The sequence below is a fragment of the Anabrus simplex genome, chromosome 14 (assembly GCF_040414725.1).
Source record: "Anabrus simplex isolate iqAnaSimp1 chromosome 14, ASM4041472v1, whole genome shotgun sequence".
Taxonomy (NCBI): domain Eukaryota; kingdom Metazoa; phylum Arthropoda; class Insecta; order Orthoptera; family Tettigoniidae; genus Anabrus; species Anabrus simplex.
In genome coordinates this window covers 6,124,923-6,146,639 of record NC_090278.1, presented here as the reverse complement: position 1 = coordinate 6,146,639, position 21,717 = coordinate 6,124,923, and the positions used below count along the sequence as shown (strand labels likewise).

At 41.5% G+C, this 21,717-nt stretch overlaps 1 protein-coding gene across 7 annotated transcripts in view; it reads left to right on the top strand.

The window, feature by feature from the left end:
• The window catches only part of LOC136885706 (uncharacterized), a 101,412-nt gene extending 81,245 nt beyond the window's left edge, over nt 1-20,167 (top strand). For 3 of the 7 annotated variants that reach the window (XR_010861589.2, XR_010861592.2, XR_010861593.2), the window contains 2 exons: nt 18,040-19,701; nt 19,787-20,161. Coding sequence is in view for 2 of the 7 variants with exons in the window: in XM_067158422.2 (XP_067014523.2) it covers nt 18,040-18,676 (637 nt within the window). In the remaining 5 variants the exon portion in view is untranslated. The other 4 variants (XR_010861591.2, XR_010861590.2, XM_067158424.2 and 1 more) reach the window with 4 other exon arrangements.
• The last annotated feature ends 1,550 nt before the right edge of the window (nt 20,168-21,717 follow it).

Genomic DNA, 21,717 nt, shown 5'->3' with positions numbered 1-21,717 from the left:
CATCGTTAAGATTATTATTTTTGTTATAAGATTGGTCCAAATAAATGTACAAGTTTTCTGTTTCGTTCAATAATTTCCCTTTGCTTAGGTTTTTAATGACCGTCAAATCATTTTCTGTAGAGGTGAACTTATGGCCTGTTTCAGTCATATGCTGGCTCATGGCCGAATACTTATTATGCTTGGAAGCATTGTAATGTTCCAGATACCTCGTGTAAAAGCTCCTCCCGGTTTGTCCAAAATATGTAAACCCACATTGGGCACATTTTAACCTATAAACACCTGACTCTGAGTAAATGTTGTTATTATTGACTCTACTGTGGTTGAGGAATATGTTCCGATTATTATTTATTGTCTTGAAGGCTATATTGACGCTGCGTTTTTTTTAAATATTCGTGATCTGATGGATAGCTGGGCTAATATACGTAAGGGTGGTGTAGCTGTATGTCTTTGATTTCTCTGGGACTAGGTTGGACGATAACTTAATTTTGATCTTATCAATTAACCGATTGAGCACATTTACTTTAAAGCCATTGTGCCGAGCCAACTATCTTATGTAATTTAGTTCTGTTTCTGAACTTTTTGGCGAAAGGGGAGTTTTTAGTGCCCTTTATATTAGGCTATGATAGGCAGCTAGTTTTTGGGCCTTAGGATGTAAGAACGAATCTTTAATAATTTCCCAAACTGATCTCACTCACATACTTCCTGTGGGGGAATAGAGATGTGTAATTTTTAGCCTTGTAGCCTCGTATAGCAGCAGTCAAATCTTGAGACAATAAGTGTTACAATATATCATAGTACTCTTGTATTGTGCAAGACATGTAGAATAAGCAGTTTTGACCAATTGTATCTTCTGAGTCCTCTCGATTTTGCTTGATTTTCATTTCTAAATCTCCTGACTTTTTGGTTTTGTAAAGTTGGCAGGTGTGCATGCATCTTGGTAGGTGTGCTATTTACCAACTGATGAGCCCATCTTAGCACATTGGGGCAAATCGCTGGCAACCAGGAATGAGTTAGCTGGAAAATTTATAATGTCCAATTACGGACCAACTACATTGGCATTATGAAGAAAGGACGTCGGCATCTGAGAGGATGAAGAAATATTGGAAGCATTTTTCTTCTTATAATTGGCCATAAAATGTAAAATATACGAATAAAATACTCTAAATAATAATCATCTTAGCTCCTGAAGTCTTTAGGCTTTTTCAATCATGAAATTACCAGTGTTTCCAAGACGCACTAGTGCACCGTTGAGACACCACCGCATTGTCCTACACAGGAGGCTTGCAGCGGTGTCTCAACGGCGCACTAGCACGTCTTGGAAAGGTGCAGCATTCCAACTGATGAGCCCACTGCTACACGTGGGCGAAACGCTGGTAATTTCACAATTGAAAAAACCTAAAGACTTAAGGAGCTTAAATGTTTTTAACATTTGCAATCAATGAAATTAAATTATGGTTTCCTTCTAGGAACATGTTTTAAAATAATAATTTTGTATTGATCTTGCTAGCCGGATACAGCCTTTCTAAGGTAGACCCTCTTGTTAGAGTGGACAGCATCTGCTTTTTTGGGGAAACTGCACATTAGTGTGTTGGAGGATAGTGATGTGTAAGTTGCAGGAATCTTGAGGACAGCACAGTCCTCGAGCCAAGGAAATTAAGTATTTAGGATTTAATTCCTTCGACCTGCCTGGGACTTAAACTAAGGATTCGATTCCAAGATGTTGACAACTCAGCCATGGAGTTGCACTATGCAGTAGATCTCAGGGGCAAAGCTCAGAGGGCTTTCTGAGCCCAAGATTATGCAAGGTCGGATGGTATTTGAAGATGCTCAAATATGAAATTTGTCATCAAGCTGAGTTACATCAAGTGATGTATGTCAGTGCAGCCACCAGTGTCTGTCTACAGGAATATCTTCTGAGACCTGGACATGACACATATGAGAGGGCCATCTTTTTTTTTCAATGACCGAGTAGCTGTAGATGGTGAGTTGGCCTGGGGGTGTTTGAACCTTAGTAATATCTGATTTCAGTGGAGATGTGCCACTAGGTACTTCGCTGGAAGTAATTACAGTTCACACACTGTTGTCGATAATAACGGTACAACCTGTACTTTCCACCAGATTACGATCCTCGCATACATGAGTTATAAGATCTGGCTGCTCCAGTTGCCTCCTCCTTTCCCTTGCGGGAAGAGTTAAGGCCTATAACACCCCCTAGGGCTTTCCGTGTTCCTGCACTAGTGGGAGGATTATTCAATGATTGATAAACCAGGCGTGCTTAACACACTGTAACCTACTCAGTTCAGTTGTGCACATAAATGTCACCTTGTGTGGCTGTGTACTAGTCGTCCTGTTATGGTGGCAAGTATATGATGACCACTCTAGTGACCATTCTTCTCTAGCTCTTGAATTTAAAAAAACAAAACAAATTGTCGAAGTGTTAGCTAATTCGCCAAGTGAATTGGCCAGAGTTGACAAAATGCGCAGTAATGGCCGATGAGGTACTGGGATCTGTTGACCACCACAATCTTTCACTGTCAACTGCAATTCTGGTTGCAGCGGAGTAAACAATATCTTCCTCACCGGAAACAGGTCCCATGGTGGGCCGCCAAAATTGCAGCAGCCACACGTGATGTTCGGTAGGCTGTTAATGGTGGAAACTCGCAGTGGCCAACCACATTCCCTTTAAGCTTCTATGATCAGATACACGGCTAGATGTACTCCGTGGTCCTAAAGTGAAGACGGACGCCTCTGTTCAATGGAGGTATTCACCAATATCTGGATGTGCGACTTCTCTTCAGGAATGGTTCTAAGGTAGGAGATAATGTTGGATGCTCGTTTGCTTTTGATGATATCAGCACTAAGATCTTGCTTCCTAGCGTCAGTAGCTCATATACTGCAGAACTCTTTGCCACCTTAGAAGTTCTGCAGTTTGCGTTGTGTCACAAATGATGCCACTTTGTCATATGTACCAACTCATTAAGTTCTCTGCAGTATATTGATACCTGTTTCCCGCAACATCTGCTGGTGCAGCAGATTCTTCTAACCAGGTTATGCGATGCTGGCACCAGAATCGCCTCCGCATGGCTGCAAACCATGTCGAGGTTGTGGGCAGGTAACTTGTGGATCAAGCTGCAAAAGAAGCAGTACTCCTACTACCTAGACCTATGAATGTGCCTGATATTGATATTCTGTTCTCACCTGTGTCGAACCACCTTGGCACACTGGAAATCAGAGTGACTAGCTATCTGAACTGCCAACAAGCTGAGAGCAATAAAAAAGACAACTACTTTGTGATGGTCTTCTTTCTGCCTTCATGCTGAGCATTAGTTCTAAAGATGGAAGACTCCTCAATATGTGCTAAATTCACCATGAACGGGCTCGATAGCTGCAGTCACTTAAGTGCGGCCAGTATCCAGTAATCAGGAGATAGTGGGTTCGAACCCCACTGTCGGCAGCCCTGAAGATGGTTTTACATGGTTTCCCAGTTTCACGCCAGTCAAATGCTGGGGCTGTACCTTAAGTAAGGCCACGACCGCTTCCTTCCTATTCCCAGACCTATCCTGTCTGTGTCGGTGCAACGTAAAGCAAATAACAAAAAAAAAAAAATTACCATGGCCCCCATCCTCTCAGATTGCTCTGATCTCTCTGGCCGTAGGCGGAACCTTAGCTTGCTGGGAACAACTTGACCTCATACTAGCTGATGGCCAAAATACTGCTAAAAAATTATATTATATACATTAAAAAATTAGTTTATGGGTCCACCTAGTAGATACTTATAAATTTATTTACAAATCAAAGTTGTAAAAGCATCTTATTAAAATTACAGGACAGGGTTTGCCCGCATTAGGCCACCTTTAGCTGTCTAGAATTAACCTAAAACTGATATACTAAAAAAATCACAAAACATATATTAATTTTTTAATTTATATAATTTAATGCGCACACACAAAAATATTCAGCTGCACATGGATCTCAGAACCATAGCATATAGTATATTGTGTAACGATAATCTTACACAGTAGCAACAAACAAGATGCTGGACAGTTTTAAACGTCGCACTACAATGACAGTTTGTGGATCTTGTATTCTCATTATTCCGTCATGAACCTTGAAAAAAAAAGGAAGAATTAAAAAGAAAGGTCCACCTTAGCCAATACAAATCATATCTGTTAAACTTGACAAAATTTGGATGAAACAGTGGTACTTGTTTTGGCCATCATTAGGCCTTCTTCAGCCACAAAAATTAATTATCAGTTTTAATGGACTTTTTTTTTTTTTTTTTTTTTTGTTGCATAAAGATTAACATTTATTTCTAAATGACTGTGTTTTATAGAAGTTTTTAAACAGTGTTTCTCTACATCATTATATAGATAGGTAAAGAATGGGTGAGCCCTGCCTTCGCAGAACTCCACACATAGGTCTATGAAGACCCTTTGTGTCCCTTAAACAGGTTCACCTAGTCCAGCCCTAGTGCTCCTATGAAGGATACCAGTGTCCAGATGTTGGCATTCCTGATGTTTTCCAGGTTCACGAAATGTGAACCAAGATAACGATATCTAGTGTGTGCAACAGCCTCGCACTGGCACAGCACATGCGCAGAGGTCTCTTCCTCCCTACCACATCTTTCCACATCGGATCTTGGCTAATTTTCATGATGTGTAGGTGTCTCTGTAAGATGTTGTGGCCTGTCAACAGTCCAACTAACATTTGTATTCTGGTCCTGTTACAGTTTATTAGGAGCTTTTTATATCTTTGACTGCCTTTTGATAAGTTTGCATGCCTGCCTTGCTGTGGTTAACCTCTTCCAAGTGTGTAAGTGAGACTGGTTTTTCCACTGGAACATTACCAGTTTCACACTTTGGAGTGATACTCCCAGGAAGGGCTCTGGTCCTATGAAAGGACATTTTGAGCCTTGTTTCGCTAGTTTGTCAGCTTCTTCATTTCCACAGATTCCTGTGTGCCCGGGTACCCATAATAGAGTAACTGGTAGTTCACACAGTGTATCTAGCATCCTTTGGCACTCCCATACCATTTTGGATCGTGTTCTAACTGCACATAATGCTTTTAACGCTGTCTAGCTGTCGCTGCAAATGGTGAAGCATCTTCTGCACCCAATCATGTTCCATACATGTACAGCACAGGCCAGTATTCATATACTTCGGCCTGGAAGACAGTAGCATATTTACCCATGAGAAGGGACAGTCTTGTCTTAGGTTCCCAGATCCCAGCGCCCGCACCAGTCTCTGTCTGCAAGCCATCTGTGTACCATGTACAGCCCATAGACTTGAGACGGGCCCCAGCATCCATGACCCACTCCTCCCTCGTGGGTATCGCCACTGTGAACTTGTAGTTCAGATTAAAAGTAGGCTTCATCAGGTCCCCGATCATCATTGTCGCGGACGTTATCTGATGAAGCCTTGTAAGAATAGACGCATGTCCACTATTCGGATACTTGAAAGGCCATCTTTCGAGTGACCAGAGGCAGTAGGCTCTCATTCCTTCCATCTCCTTAACATATAAATGACCGGGCGAGTTGGCCGTGCGGTTAGGAGCGCATGGCTGTGAGCTTGCATCCGGGAGATAGTGGGTTCGAATCCCACTGTCGGCTGCCCTGAAGATGGTTTTTCATGTTTTCCCATTTTCTCACCAGGAAAATGCTGGGGCTGTACCACATTTAAGGCCATGGCCACTTCGTTCCAACTCCTAAGCCTTTCCTATCCCATCATCGCCATAAGACCTATCTGTGTTGGTGCGATGTAAAACCACTAGCAAAAAAAAAAAAAAACATATAAATGTAAGGGGAGCAGATTTAGGATGGCCTCCATTGCACATAACAGTGTGATGTCCATTGCCCCTGTTATTCCTACACACACACACACAAATCTTTGGACGCTGTTTAACTTGCTGTTCACAGTCTTACTCTGAAACATGCTAATTTAGTATGGTTTCTAATGTGATTATACCGATGTCTCCAAGAGTAGGTATCTGGCTGTTCCAATAGTTATTTTATTTCAACCTTCTGTCGACAGAGGGCAGCTCCCTCTGTCGCGACGTGAAGGATCTTTTCTCGGCGAGACCTTTTTAATATCTTTTCCTTGATGTAAATGTTGGGCTGTTTATGCTGGGGAATGAAGAAATGTGTCACACACACACAGGAGCGGCGTTTTTGCTTTTCTTATGGTGGTTTTATAAGTTTAAAACTATGCAAAACTGCTGCATCATTTGCATGCTTCGATGAATGATATTGACGGTAATGTAACGTTTTAAATTTATTTGATGTATTATATTTCTTTTTATTATGGCCGACCGAAGTCCATCTCGGTACTCGAGGCGAGAATGGCATGTGTATGAGTTGTGTAGGTGATTGTGGTGCATCAAAATTTGGTCTCTGATTATTTTTAATGAATTTCTCGATGTAACATTTTGCCATTATTTGGAGGTATGGTCTGTGTGTCGGCCAGAAGGTCTATTCTAGTCGTACGCAGTATGTAGGTGATGGATCTACGCGTGACCGTGGGGTCACAAACGTCCTACTGTCATTTGCCCTAGGTGGGCTATATATCTACTATTGACGTGAGACCTTATTGATGAAATGTTGAACTGCACTCTACGAGTTGCCTTGATTTTATTTACTCGCACCAATCTGCCGGAATTATTTGCCTTTGGGGGCAAAAGGATCGCGTGATTGAATGAATGTGTAGTTGAATGAGCTGAGTGCCAAGATGACGTATCGGTCTGTTGAATTTATGCCTATTTGTTCCCTATCGCGCCTCTTTTTCTCCTGGGTGCGAAGTCTTTATTTTGTATGGTGTGCATCCTAGTTGTTTACGACCTGGAGCTCGCCATGTTGGTTTATTTCTTTCATGGCCGTGTGCAGGTCCATGTTTTCTGTTATTGTTTTGCTTTGCGTTCATTGCTCCATGGAGCATTGTCTTTGCCCCTCGTGGATTATTTCCTTGGTCCGGCAGTTTTCTGATTTAATCACTTTATTATTTTATCTGCTCCTTGGTGTGTGGGAATCGATATGAGAGGGTATTGTTAAAAAAAAAAAAAAAAAAAGGTGGATATTGAAAATAACTCCCACGCTTGAAATTGCGTTTCTATTCCTCGCCGAAGGAAAGATTGAATAAAGATTGAGTTAATGATATTCAGCTCGCAGTTTTTAGTAGCGAAGTCAGTGGTGGAATAAATGCTATCATTTCAAGAGTAACTGTGCCTTATGCATGTAAGAAAAGATGAGGTCACGAGACCTTGGTACGATTATCTTTTGGGCTGACGCCGAATATGTATGTATTACCTTGTTATTATTACTGGTTATTTCATCTAATTAATCCCTTTGATTTACGTTACATTACAATAAATTCTCATCTATCATTTATATGGATTTTAACTCGTAGTGTTAGTTGTTAGCTTTAATTTTTTGAGGAGAATAACGTTTTCAGCTCAGGGCTATGTCTTTCGCCCTTCCTGATCGGGGATCCACGCCAAATTTGTTTCCCTACATTGGTCGTGATTCACTATGTGTGTCCTTTAGTTACGGAGGGTTGGCTCAGAAATGGTATCAGAGACGTGCTCGATCAGGATATCTCATCTGGAAAAGGGCACGGGTGAGATAGAACTGGGAATGGTATTCTTTTTCGGATGCGTTAAGAAAAATCGTTATTTCTTTTCGATTTAACCTATTGAAACTTGCTATAGTAATTCTGATCTTGTGTGTCGTTTATTAATTAACTCTTTCGATAACCATTTTGTATGTGTGGGTTTTTCATTGCTGACGAAACCTTGGCTGAAACATGGAAAGTGATAAAGTTGTTGACATGAGTGGTGAGAGTAATGTATTTGCTGGAGAGGTCTCCGATGTCGAAAGAGAAAGGCGTGAACGTATTAATCGGGATAGTGCTTCTGCCCTATCAGGTAGTGAGAGTAATATGTGCTTAGGAAATAACAATGCTGTTGTTGATAGAAATTGTGCCCTCGATGAGAATCGTGTCGATTTGGTTTCTCCCTGTTATGGACCCAGTAGTGAACGTAGTCCTCATATTAACCCCATTTTCGGTATAGTTAGGAAATGGAAGCTCAATTTCTCCGGGGAAGGGGAAAATTCTAATGTGGTTGAATTTCTTGAGAGGGTCGAGGACATCGCTGAATGCAGCTCGATACCCCTTAACCTTTTTGTTCCTGTAATTCTGGGGATGCTCGAAGGGCCGGCGTGAAGGTGGTTTAGGTTGGTTAAAGCAAATGTCCGGTCGTGGGAGGATTTCGCTGATCGCATTAAAAAGCGTTTCGGGTTGTCCGATATGGATTATCGCCTGAAACAAGAGATCTTTAGAAGAACCCAAGGCGTTGGGGAAGGAGTTGACGACTATGCAACTGGTATTTTGACCCTGTATAACCGACTGGGTGTGAAGGTTCCTGAGTGTGAAATATTCAACCAGTTTTACCGAAACCTGTCCCCTCAATACAAATTATTCATTAAGAGATCCGAGGTTCAGAGCGTCGATGATGTTATTAACTTGGGTCGCGAGTTTGAATCGATCGTATGTCAAAATAAACAATATCGCCCCCCTCCGACTCCGTCCAAATGCTCTTTCCCCGACGTCGCCTGCCACATCCGTCAAGTCAGTATCCTTTGATGCACCCCCTTCGCCGTCACGCCCCTCGAGTAGTCCCGAGCGAAGGACCAGCGTTGTGTCTCCAGCTCGACGCTGTATTAACGCCATCCAACCCTCCGAGTCGCCTGTTGAAAGTGATTCCGCTACAAGAAAGTGCTGGAATTGCGGTAAGGCGGGACATATTTCTAAAAATTGTTGGTCAAAATCGCGACTGAAGTGTTTTAAATGTGGCCTCATTGGTGTCACTGCGCGTGTATGTCCTAGATGTAGTTCCGGGCAGGGAAACTGAACGCGCGCCGGCGAAATGGCCCTTCGTTGGCGCAAAATGTCGGTGTTAACAAAAGGATCTGGGGCCTTCCTTCGTCGACACCCTGGGCCAAAGTTTGTATGGGGTCCCGCACGCTATACGCCCTGCTGGATACCGGTTCCAGCGTTTCCTTTTTGAATCTGAGCCTTGTGTCTTCCATGCATTTAAAGTATCTCTCGGATTGCGGGAAGATAGATTTTATGTCTGCTGAAGGCCGTCAAGTGTGTCCGGTGGGCCGCGTCGTATGCCACATCAAAATTAATAATCTTTCGTGGAATTGGAAATTTTATGTTGTTACTGATCTGTCTGTCCCGATCATTATAGGGACTGACTTTATGCAAGCGACGGGTCTATCCATTGATTTCATTACTCGAAGTTTCGCCTTCCGTTTCCGGTCTGACGTAAATTATCCTTTCGAAACCCCCTTTCTGCGTAATATTGTGTGCCCTCTTTCTACTTTTGTGACTCCAAGTGCGTTGTGTGACCTAACCAACGGGCAGAATTTGATGCTAAACAGTTTAATGGAGGAATTTTCTGATGTTTTGACGCCTGAGTTGGGTTGTGCGAAAAACTTTTCTTATTCAATTGAACTCAAAGATAAAACCCCTGTTAGGTCCCCTCCTTTCGGATGTTCGTCTCCAAAGTTGTCCGCCATGAGAGAATGTGTAGACGAACTTTTAGAAAAGAAGGTCATCAGTCCATCCAAGTCACCTTATGGTAGCCCCGCCTTCCTAATCCCTAAAAAAGACGGGAATTTTCGTTTCATTGTTGATTACCGCAAGGTAAATAGTAACATTGTGTTTGACAGCTTCCCATTGCCCACCATCGAAAGCGCCTTTCAGCATTTTCATGGTGCTAGGTTTTTCACTGTCTTCGACTTTAACTGGGCGTATTACCAGATTCCTTTGGACCCAAAAAGTCGCCCTTGTACAGCCTTTGTCACCCCTTTTGGTCTCTTTCATTTCATGGGCATCTCGATCGGGGGACAAGCGCTTAGCCGGGTCATGGATTCGATCTTTGGCGATCTAAAGTTCTCCTATGTATTTAATTTTCTGGATGATCTCCTCATATACTATGCAAGCTTTGACAAACACCTGGCTCACCTACGTGAGGTACTTAGTCGTCTGCGCAAACACGGGTTTACTATCAACCCCAAAAAGGTCTCTCTCTGTTCCAAACGATTGAATTTCTTGGGGCATGTCATCTCGGATTCCGGTATAACTGTAAACCCTGAGAGGGTTAAATGTATTAAAGAGTTTCCTCAGCCCAAGAACGTCCGCGGCGTAAGAAGGTTCTTGGGTATGGTGGGTTTTTACAGTCGGTTCATTGAGAATTTTTCTCAAATTTCGGCCCCTTTGAATCTTCTAAAAAGGAAGAATTGTCGTTTCGTCTGGGGTGAAGCCCAAACCTTTGCCTTCAGTCAGCTGAAAGATGCCCTTTGTCGAGCCCCTGTTCTCCACAGCCCCGATTTCTCCCGGGATTTTGTTCTCCAATGCGATTCCAGTGAAATTGCGATTTCCGCTGTGCTAAACCAAACCGATGAGGACGGAAAACTAGTCCCGATCGCATATTTTAGCAAGCTACTACACGGGGCCGAGTTACGTTACTCCATTTATGAAAAAGAATGTTTGGCCGTCATGTTGGGTGTAGAAAAATTTAGAACTTACCTCGAAACCGTCACTTCTTTGTCCACACTGATAATCAGGCCCTGTCATGGATGAGTGCCAACGTCAAACGACTTGGAAGAACAGCCAGGTGGATTCTTCGACTGTCTGCGTATAAGTTCACCATTGTACATGTTCGCGGAAAGGAAAATGTCGTGGCTGACTGTCTGTCACGTATGTTTGACGGAATAAACATGAGTGAAGCCGAGGACGCGGAGAAAAACCATAGATCTGATAGTGCTGGATGTGTTAATATTTTGCAGAAATATCCTTGGTCATTTTCTGATATTTCAGAGCACCAGAATACTGATGACGAGTGTCAAAAACTGATGAAAGGTGTCGCCGATGGGTCACTTCATGATAAATCATTTTGTATTAAACGTGGATTGTTAGTTCGTCGTTGTGGTAAAAGGGGAAAGGACAAGATTTACATTCCAGATAACATAAGACGCATGGTATTACATTATTACCATGACTCTTATTTGGGGGCGAATTTGGGTCAGTACAAGACATTACATCGCGTTTCTCGTGACTTCTACTGGCCAAATATGAAGAAAGAAGTGCTCGACTACGTGAAAAGCTGCGATGTGTGTCAACGGTCTAAACCTGCCAAATCATCTCAAGTTGGGTTGCATTCCGCTGATGTGGCAACGTACCCCGGAGAAAGGTTATTCGTAGATTATTTTGGCCCTCTCGTCAAGTCCCGTAAAGGCAACGTTGGTATCCTATCTGTCATTGATGGTTTCTCAAAATTCGTCTGGTTGTTCCCAGTGCGCAAAATCAACTCTAATAACGCCGTTCACTTCTTGTCTCGTCACATCTTTGCAATTTATGGCCCCCCAAAAAAGTTGGTAACTGACAATGCATCCACTTTCAGCGGTAGTAACTTTCGTCAATTGTGTTTTGAGTGGGGAGTGAACCAGATATTTCTCAGCCCTCACTACCCTAAACCGTCTCATGTAGAGAGGTTTCACTGTAATCTTAAGGCCTGCCTAACCGCATTCCACAGCGCTGATCAGCGCAGTTGGGACGAAAACTTAAATTTCTTTGTTCTAGCTTTCAACAGTGCTCAACATGAGTCGCATCGGCACACACCGGCGGAGTTGTTCTTGGGCAGGAATGTTGCTGACCCATTACAATTAAAATGGAATTTTGGATATTTGTCCGAACCGTTGAGGACCAAGAGCGTCGAAGAAAAATGGAAGGAAGCGGTCGAGCAACTGATCAATGCCAGAGATCGTGTAGCCAAAAGGTTCAACAAGGGAAGGAAAGAAGTCACCCTAAAGGTTGGAGACTTAGTAATGATTAAAAGGTTCCCGACAAGCTCGGCAGCAGACCAAATTGGAGCGAAACTCTGCCTAAAATGGTCTGGTCCCAACCGTATTGTGAAATTCTTGGGACATGTTACCGTGTTGTTGGAGGATGAAATAAATAAGAGGGAATCCAGAGCTCACGTGAGTCTGTTGAAGCACTATCATTCACGGGGCCAGAAATAATTGATCTAGTAGCTATTAGTACCTGGTGGTAACGTGATTTGATTAATTTATCACTCTTAGAATTGTTGTTCTAAAGTCTTTTTCTTTTCAGGAAAAGAAGGAAAGAGAGGGAAAGAAAAGAAGAGTCAAAGGATATTTCAGTATCGAAGGACAAGGATAATATAAAATAAACAACAGACCTATTGATAGGACACGAACATTGCATTACTACTGTTCTCCTACGACACGAACATTGCATGACTACTGTTATCCTTTACCTGCCTGCAACCGATTCGTTAAAGTGTCGTATTAATGATAGGAAAAAGACTGATTAAATTCAACGCCTTTCCTTCCTTTTAAAGTATTGAACTTTAAGCAATATGTATTCCGCCAATCTATGCTCCCTTGTGGCTGTTGGTGATGATCAATGTTATTTGTTGTTACTCTGATTAATTAGGTTAGTAATTAGGTTAGTTAATTTTAGTTATATAGTGCGCACTATATACATAAGTAATCATATTTAGCGTTGGGGCCTTACTTTAAAATGTGTCCCCTTGACTGATCATCAAGATCGGACACATTTTAAAGGCAGAGCGGTGTGATGATTAAACATGCTAATTTAGTATGGTTTCTAATGTGATTATACCGATGTCTCCAAGAGTAGGTATCTGGCTGTTCCAATAGTTATTGTATTTCAACCTTCTGTCGACAGAGGGCAGCTCCCTCTGTCGCGACGTGAAGGATCCTTTCTCGGCGAGATGCTGGGGAATGAAGAAATGTGTCACACACACACAGGAGCGGCGTTTTTGCTTTTCTTATGGTGGTTTTATAAGTTTAAAACTATGCAAAACTGCTGCATCATTTGCATGCTTCGATGAATGATATTGACGGTAATGTTACGTTTTAAATTTATTTGATGTATTATCTTTCTTTTTATTATGGCCGACCGAAGTCCATCTCGGCACTCAAGGCGAGAATGGCATGTGTATGAGTTGTGTAGGTGATTGGTGGTGCGTCAAAATCTGGTCTCTGATTATTTTTAATGAATTTCTCTATGTAACATTTTGCCATTATTTGGAGGTATGGTCTGTATGTCGGCCAGAAGGTCTATTCTAGCCGTACGCAGTATGTAGGTGATGGATCTATGCGTGACCGTGGGGTCACAAACGTCCTACTGTCATTTGCCCTAGGTGGGCTATATATCTACTATTGACGTGAGACCTTATTGATGAAATGTTGAACTGCACTCTACGAGTTGCCTTGATTTTATTTACTCGCACCAATCTGCCGGAATTATTTGCCTTTGGGGGCAAAAGGATCGCGTGATTGAATGAATGTGTAGTTGAATGAGCTGAGTGCCAAGATGACGTATCGGTCTGTTGAATTTATGCCTATTTGTTCCCTATCGCGCCTCTTTTTCTCCTGGGTGCGAAGTCTTTATTTTGTATGGTGTGCATCCTAGTTGTTTACGACCTGGAGCTCGCCATGTTGGTTTATTTCTTTCATGGCCGTGTGCAGGTCCATGTTTTCTGTTATTGTTTTGCTTTGCGTTCATTGCTCCATGGAGCATTGTCTTTGCCCCTTGTGGATTATTTCCTTGGTCTGGCAGTTTTCTGATTTAATCACTTTATTATTTTATCTGCTCCTTGGTGTGTGGGAATCGATATGAGAGGGGATTGTTAAAAAAAAAAAAAAAAAAAAAAAAAAAGGTGGATATTGAAAATGACTCCCACGCTTGAAATTGCGTTTCTATTCCTCGCCGAAGGAAAGATTGAATAAAGATTGAGTTAATGATATTCAGCTCGCAGTTTTTAGTAGCGAAGTCAGTGGTGGAATAAATGCTATCATCTCAAGAGTAACTGTGCCCTATGCATGTAAGAAAAGATGAGGTCACGAGACCTTGGTACGATTATCTTTTGGGCTGACGCCGAATATGTATGTATTACCTTGTTATTATTACTGGTTATTTCATCTAATTAATCCCTTTGATTTACGTTACATTACAATAAATTCTCATCTATCATTTATACGGATTTTAACTCGTTGTAGTGTTAGCTGTTAGATTTAATTGTTTGAGGAGAATAACGTTTTCAGCTCAGGGCTATGTCTTTCGCCCTTCCTGATCGGGGATCCACGGCAAATTTGTTTCCCTACATTGGTCGTGATTCACTATGTGTGTCCTTTAGTTAGGGAGGGTGTGGCTCAACTCTCAGAAACTGGCCACCAGACTAAAGATGCATAGGTGATCGTGGGCCGTACGATAGAAATATAAAGCCACTGGTTGGGTCTTAGGCCTCAAGTCTTACCGACAGCCGTGTGACCAGCCCACATGATCTTGTGAGCCTTGTGGAAAATTCTAAATTCCCATGGAGGGAATTAGATATTTTTCACCAATAGAGCATGTCAAAAATGTCAAAAACATATCAGATGTAAGGCTTTTCAGGCGTTTGCTCTGTTAACCAGCGCTTCGTCTTGGGTCTGACACTAGACTCATCAGAGTGGGATGTGCCAGACCCTACCCACTAACGCTGGGGTGTATGCAGGTGAACTTATCAGAAGCCCTTATAAGAGGCACAGTCTGATAACTGCATACAGGAGATAAATCTCCACAATGGAATTATTGCCCGCCTAGCAATTCTGAATGGAAAATTCTAATTCTAATTCCCTCTATGGGAATTCTAATTCCCTCCATGGGGAAGATTGACCACCTCTAGAGTGAGCTCCCTTACAGTCGATGTAGTGCTGTCCGAGGGAATCTCCAAAGAGTCCCCATCGGTTGAACTGGTATTTCTTTCAGAGGCCCCAGAGGAGCTCTCCGGTTTTGGGTTTACTACAGTACTCATGTAGGTCTCACAAGTAGCTAGGGAAATATGGTGTCTGCCCAGGCAGAGCCCCGCATACCTGGGTAAGGCTGCTTTCTTCGAGAGGACACCAGGTATCTCGAAGGCTCTGTTCAAGACACATCTCCCGTGTGCCATGCACCCCATCGGCACAGGTCACGCTAAACCTTAGGGCTCCATTCAGCATCTCAAGAAAGGAGCTACTAGTCCCCCTTACCACGCAGAGGATCTTCAATTGAAGAGGGTAACCAAGGTTAGCTCCGTACAGTTGTAGAAGCACACAAGAGGGCGTCTCTGTATCATTTGACTTCATTCACCATTTTATCAGTCATTGTATTTTAATTTGTACAGCTGAAGATGATCTGGTACAATTTTTTAATCCTGATTTTTTGAAGTCTGTTAGATATGATTTGTATTGAATAATTTAACTTAATTTAATTTAATTTATTTTAATTTTTCCTGTTTTCAAGGGAATTTTTATATGCACTACAGTGGGTCACAGTTCAAATTCTGGTGCTTCAACATAGCACGTCAGGAGGAAAGGGAGTCCATATTACTGATTGTGGCAGACTAATGATTGCGGAATAGTGAAGATTGTACTGCATTAATGCTTGTGATGCCAGGCTGAAATGTAGTGGTTGTGCTAAGAATACCAAGGCAATTTTAATGAAAATGCACACACTAAATGAAAATATTCTCCTGCTTACATTTTTGGAGGTAAATCCCTGTTCTTTTTTCCTGTTGCACACAGATGAATAGAGAACGTGTGAGTATGACTATAATTGTAATAGATTTTTATTTTCTTCATTTAAAAGTGTACAAATGTTGGGTTTTTTTAAAACTTAAATTTCAAAATTTGACGTAATTGTTAGTTTTATAATGTATTTTTATCATAAGTATGATACCTCTGTGAGAATATTCATCCCCCTGTGGGTGGGGGCGGTAGAATAACACCCACGGTATCCCGTGGCTGTCGTAAGGGGCGATAAAAGGGGCCTCAGGGGCTCAGAACTTTGGAGCGTGGGTTGGCGACCACGGGGCCCTCAGCTGAGTCCTGGCATTGCTTCCACTTACTTGTGCCAGGCTCCTCACTTTAATCTATCCTGTCCGACCTCCCTTGGTCAACTCTTGTTCTTTTCCGACCCCGACGCTATTAGGTTTGCGAGGGCTAGGGAGTCTTTCATTTTCACGCCTTTCGTGGCCCTTGTCTTCCTTTGGCCGATATGTTCATCTTTCGAAGTGTCGGATCCCTTCCATTTTTTCTCTCTGATTAGTTTTATATAGAGGATGGTTGCCCAGTTGTACTTCCTCTTAAAACAATAATCACCACCACCACCACCACCTGAGAATATTCAGCTAATTTTGAATAAAAATCTAAAGTTTTATGTAATTCTTGATAGTACTTTTTGAGAATTATGAAGTTTTACAAAATTATACACATGCAGGTTAAATACACAATAACCTCGATAAATTATTCTCTAAAGAATCACTTAATATTAAAACATTAGGTATTTTAACCTTTTAAGTGCTGAGTTTTTCATTCATATGCAAAACAATTTGTAGAAGCCTCAATTTTTAACTTATCAGTGGAGTGATTAGCTTAAAATGTTTATAAATGTTGGTTGTTTATAAATCTAAATGCAAATGGAAAATCCTACACTATGTTCAATAATATTTTGAGAGAAAACAAAATTACACTTATGTGCCCATTCGTGCATTATCGTTATACAAAGTAAAGAGCCCAAAATAATATTATTTCCTAAAATCTGTAGGCAACTAATACATGTAACTTCTTAGAAGTATATAAGTTGATATTTTAAAATACTTTCCAAACCTGGAATGTGGTGATAGTTAAATATTTTCTACTGTTTGTTTGTGATGCCGATTTGTTCATCTATCTGCACCAACTCCACTGGCACAAAAGTTTCTAAAAAATCAATGATTTTCGGGTTGTCATCAAACACTACTTGTCCCTCAGAGCCTGTCACAGTTACCTGAAACTCTGGTGAAGAAAAATAATCCATCCGCCACAAAATTAGCGATAAAATAGCTTTTGTACTCACCGTGTTTTTCTTCTTTAGTTTAGAAGAAGGCTCTATTTCTCTCTTAAATACAATATTTTCGGCACTCTGTCACTCTCACTTTCAAAATCGCTTAACAATTCCTTAAAATGATTATCTCCATCATCATTTTCCGCTGTGGTTAATAACTTAAAGATTCTATGATCCGAAATAACATCGCTGCAAGAGTAACTAAAATGTTGTTCCGCCATGTTTGTTTACATCACAGATGAACTCCACAGACGTCTACATAAAGCTCTGTAACTTACTTCTCGAAGCTATAATCTCTGATCAGTTAATTCTACATAATGTCCAACAGATGGCAGAATATGTCAGAGATCAAATTCGCACTCAAAAGTGAACCGGGAAACTCAAAAAGATTAAAATTCTCGCGCACCGTCTATAGACGGGCGTAGCACTGGCGGACCGGCCGCGTCAGCCCATCTATAGGCGGGCGTAGCACTCATTGGGTTAATAATCTTTCGTATACTTATCCCATCTTTTATGCTACTGGAAGTAAATAAACAAACGTATAATCGCGCAAGCTGCAGAGCGCAGGGCTACCATGCGCGAAACTTGCAATGCGTCGAAAGAAAGCTTTTATAAAACACTGATGTCGCATGTTACTTATATTTCCAGCAAGTAAAAGCTTCGATTTTTCCGGCGGTATTACTTTTGCTGCCATCGTGCAGCAGGAATTTGAACACACAGGCAGTCCGGTGGTATTTGAAGATGCTCAAATACGTCAGTCTCGTGTCAGTAGATATACTGGCACAAAAAGAACTCCTGCTGGACAAAATTCCGGCACCTCAGTGTCTCCAAAAACCTTAAAAACTAGTTAGTGGGACGTAAAAACAGTAAGAATATTAAATTGAGCACACAGCCAAAAGAAAAGCATTTTAGCAACAACTCACATGGCCGATAGATTGGCCGCCTGGCACTATAAGAGTTAAGGACCTCATACAAGGTTTGCGCAGATGAGAGGGAATATTACTTGATCAGTCTGCAGGTTGTTTATGTTTCTTGTGGTTTGACTAGCATTTTGTTGGCGGTTCGATAATGGTGTATTCCTATGTTGCAGGGACCAGCCTGAGAGTCTGCAGGATACAAATGTCATTCGTCCACTGGAAAGTGAGAACGACAAGAAGACCAACCTTTGCCCGCAGTGCGACAAGAGGTTCAAGAATCGGTTCCATCTATCGAGGCATGCCCGTTTGGCTCATACAGAGAATGGCAAATACCAGTGTACCAATTGCGATATCTCCTTCTCAAAATTCTTCAACCTCAAGCGACACTGGAAGATACACAAAGGGATGCAATGGGTATTCTGCTGCACCATCTGCAATGCATCTTTCACCCGAAACGAATTATTGAAGAGACATTCAATGAGCCACAATGGAGTGAAGTCATATAAATGTCCCGTATGTGACAGCGCATTCACACGCAGAGAGAACTTCGTCCAGCATCAACAGATTCATACCGGTGGCAAACCTTTTGAATGCAACACTTGTAATAGTTCTTTCCGATGGAGGTCAGATATGCTAAAACATCTTCAAAGACACACTAACACAAGACACAAAGACACGTATTCATGTTTGCATTGTATGAAGACTTACTTCTCACGGCGGAGTCTCGTGCGGCACATTGCAGTACACTCGAAAGAATTTATTGATGTCGGGTGTTCTCTGGAGAGGCCTTTTGCAGATCTTTCTAGGTGACGTACGTGGGTGACCTGCAGATCTCGGTGAGAGAGTGAGTGTGATAAGAGTAAGGATAGGTGATGTCCAGTGTTGGTACATGGCCTACTCCTGTCGAATAACACTGAGGGGTCTGCTCAAAGCTTAATGGCCCTATCTGATAGACAAATCACCATTAACACATTGAGGTCGAAGGCCATACGCTGTACGGGCTGAGTCGTTTATTGCAGAAAACGAAGCCCACACGGCGAACCTTCTCTGGTTTTCATCGATGTTACTACAAATGAAACGTACTATGTGCATTGATTGGCACTGCGGTATACAATGTGGTTCATATATTTTTCAAAAAAATATATAGATGGCAGCAAACTGCAGGTCTACGCAGCATACTCTTCCTTTCAAATCATGTCAGACGTGTGTTGACTCGACAAAAGTGTGCACATAACGGCAGCCATGCATGAACATAGACTGAACGACAGTGATTTATACCAACAGAACAAACCTAACGCGTTACACATAATATTTAAGTACTTATTATTAAGTAGATTTATCTCTTGTATAAATAATTCTGAATGGCCTAAAAATGAAATAAACTTCACCCATCGAGGCAGACATTGTTGGCACAATGAATATGCCCTGTAGCTGGAATTATTTTAAAGGAAATTTCTGTCTACAACTTTCTGTAAAAAAAAAAAAAAAATTATAATTGGGAAACTTTCAAACTTTCAAAACATAAAAAGAAAATGAATATGACAAAATACAGAACATTGCATGTTAAAACATATTATCCAGTCTCTTTAGTAGTTCAGGCGTGACCTTTTAATTCCCATCTTTGGTAATCATGCTGCAGATAAAAATAATTCTTTCTTTTATATTCTCTTTAAATTCCCCTCTCAGCAGCAGTCTCTTCCGTTATCCTTCAGCCCCACCTTAGACACCCCTTCCCTCCCCCTCCCCCCTGTCCCCTCCTCTCCCTATCTACTCCTTTGTTCACATTGCCTGCTTCGTCCAGCAAGTCAGTGCTTGTTCTACATCAGACATTTGAGGTGAGTCTCATAAGTAATAATTTTTCTCCTTTTTAATTTCTTTGAGGTATATGTATTCATTCCTAATTCTGGCTATCATTTCCAGATTTACTTCTTTGCCTGAGGTTCTAAGTCAACTTAAAGACATCATGTTGTGACAAGAAGATCATAACCTGAATTTTTATTACTACTGTATATATATTTTAATGTTATAATTATTCCTACAACATTGTCTTTGTCTGTTATACATATATTTTAGTTATCACATGATTTGTTTAATTTTTATTTGGCTGAAGATGGCCACTAAGTGGTTGAAACTATTCCCAAGACGTATGTAACATCATCTACTTGATATATATTGTATATATTGTATTGAAAAAGTGGACACCCTTGTCAATTTATTCTTATAATTGCACTTCAATACAGAACAAAAATGAAATTTATAGCTTATAAGAATGGAATTTGTAGCTTATAAAGTTCAGGCATGTGGTATGCGTCAAAACCGTTTTCCAAATGCAGCGGAGCTGTACACTTTTTGCACATGTACGTCACATTTACCTTCTCTTTGCTCCTCCTCCTCCTCTTCATTTATGGCAGTATTAAATTCGTCATCATCAGAACTAGAACTGATATTGCTCACTTCACTGTTACTGTTATAATTATTATCACTTTCAAGCAAAGATTCAATTTCTTTTTCTTTCAGCCACCGATGAGCTGCCATGTTCGTTTACTTGTGTCAAAGTCAAAGACTGTCGTAACTGCAAAGACGTGCACACGAAATGCTGTCAATTGTCTGCATTTTATTTACCAATTATATACACGTTACACATACACTAATGAACTGCTATCTTGAACAAAACACTGCTTCTAAGAAGAAGAAGAAAAGGACTGCCATATTAGCATGTCAACCAACTACCAACACAACAAAATCACAACATGAGTTCACACACTTGACTAACGACTTTCACTCACATGATCGCTAACAACTCAACTCCACTCCCAAGACTGCCTCTTTATATACACTAGTGTCCAAAAGTTAAGCACAAGTTACGAGCAAGTAGGGTAACAGGAAATAGACTGCAAATCGCACGACAAATGCACCTACCAACCTTATGTGTTCGCTCTGTATAGGAAAGGAGTGTTCCGTGCTCTGACTAGTGGCGTAATCATAAGGTAAACACAGCCAGTGCCTGTGCCCCATGTTTCCTCAGTCGTGTTTGCCCTGTTATAGTGTGCGGAGTGTAGGCTCGTGGTGAACGTGATAAAATAACGGCACGACGACGCCATTTGGACCCCGTTTTGCAGAGTAGAATACTCGGCCGCCTGGAAGGAGGCCAGACACAGACTGAAGTCGCCGTATCCTTGAATGTGCCACAAAGTGCATTTCCAGGCTTTGGAGACGATTTCGAGACAAAAGAGATGTTAGTTGTAGGCCAGTACCAGGTCGACCAAGGGTAACTACCCCACAGCAGGATCGATATCTGGCCTTAACCACTCGACGAAATTGAAGTGCACCTGCAAGGCAATTGTCGGCGGAGCTTGCAGCCGCCTCAGGAGTTGCCGTTTCCCGGCAAACTGTGTACTGAGCCACACCCACCCTCTAACTAATGTACGCACATAGTTAAATACGAGGATTGAAAGAGAAAACTAGGCGTGGACCCCGGTCAGGAAGGGCGAAAGACATTACCCTGAACTGGAAAAGTTATTCACCTCAAGCAATACAAGTTAGTAACAAACACTACTAGGAGTAAAAATCCGAGAAAAGATAAATAAGGGTTTATTGAAATGTAACGTCAATCAAAGGATCAATTTACAGAAAAAATCAGTGATTATAATGGGATAATACATACATACTCGGCGTTAGTCCGAATGACAATCGTACCAAGGTACCGTGACCTCATCATTGCATACATGCACCTGGGATAGTTATTCTTGAGATGTAGGCACTAATACAATCAGTGACTTCGCTACTCAAATCTTTGAAGTGAATATTCTTTGCTCGAATTTTATTCAGTCATTCCTTCAGCGTGGGAGTCC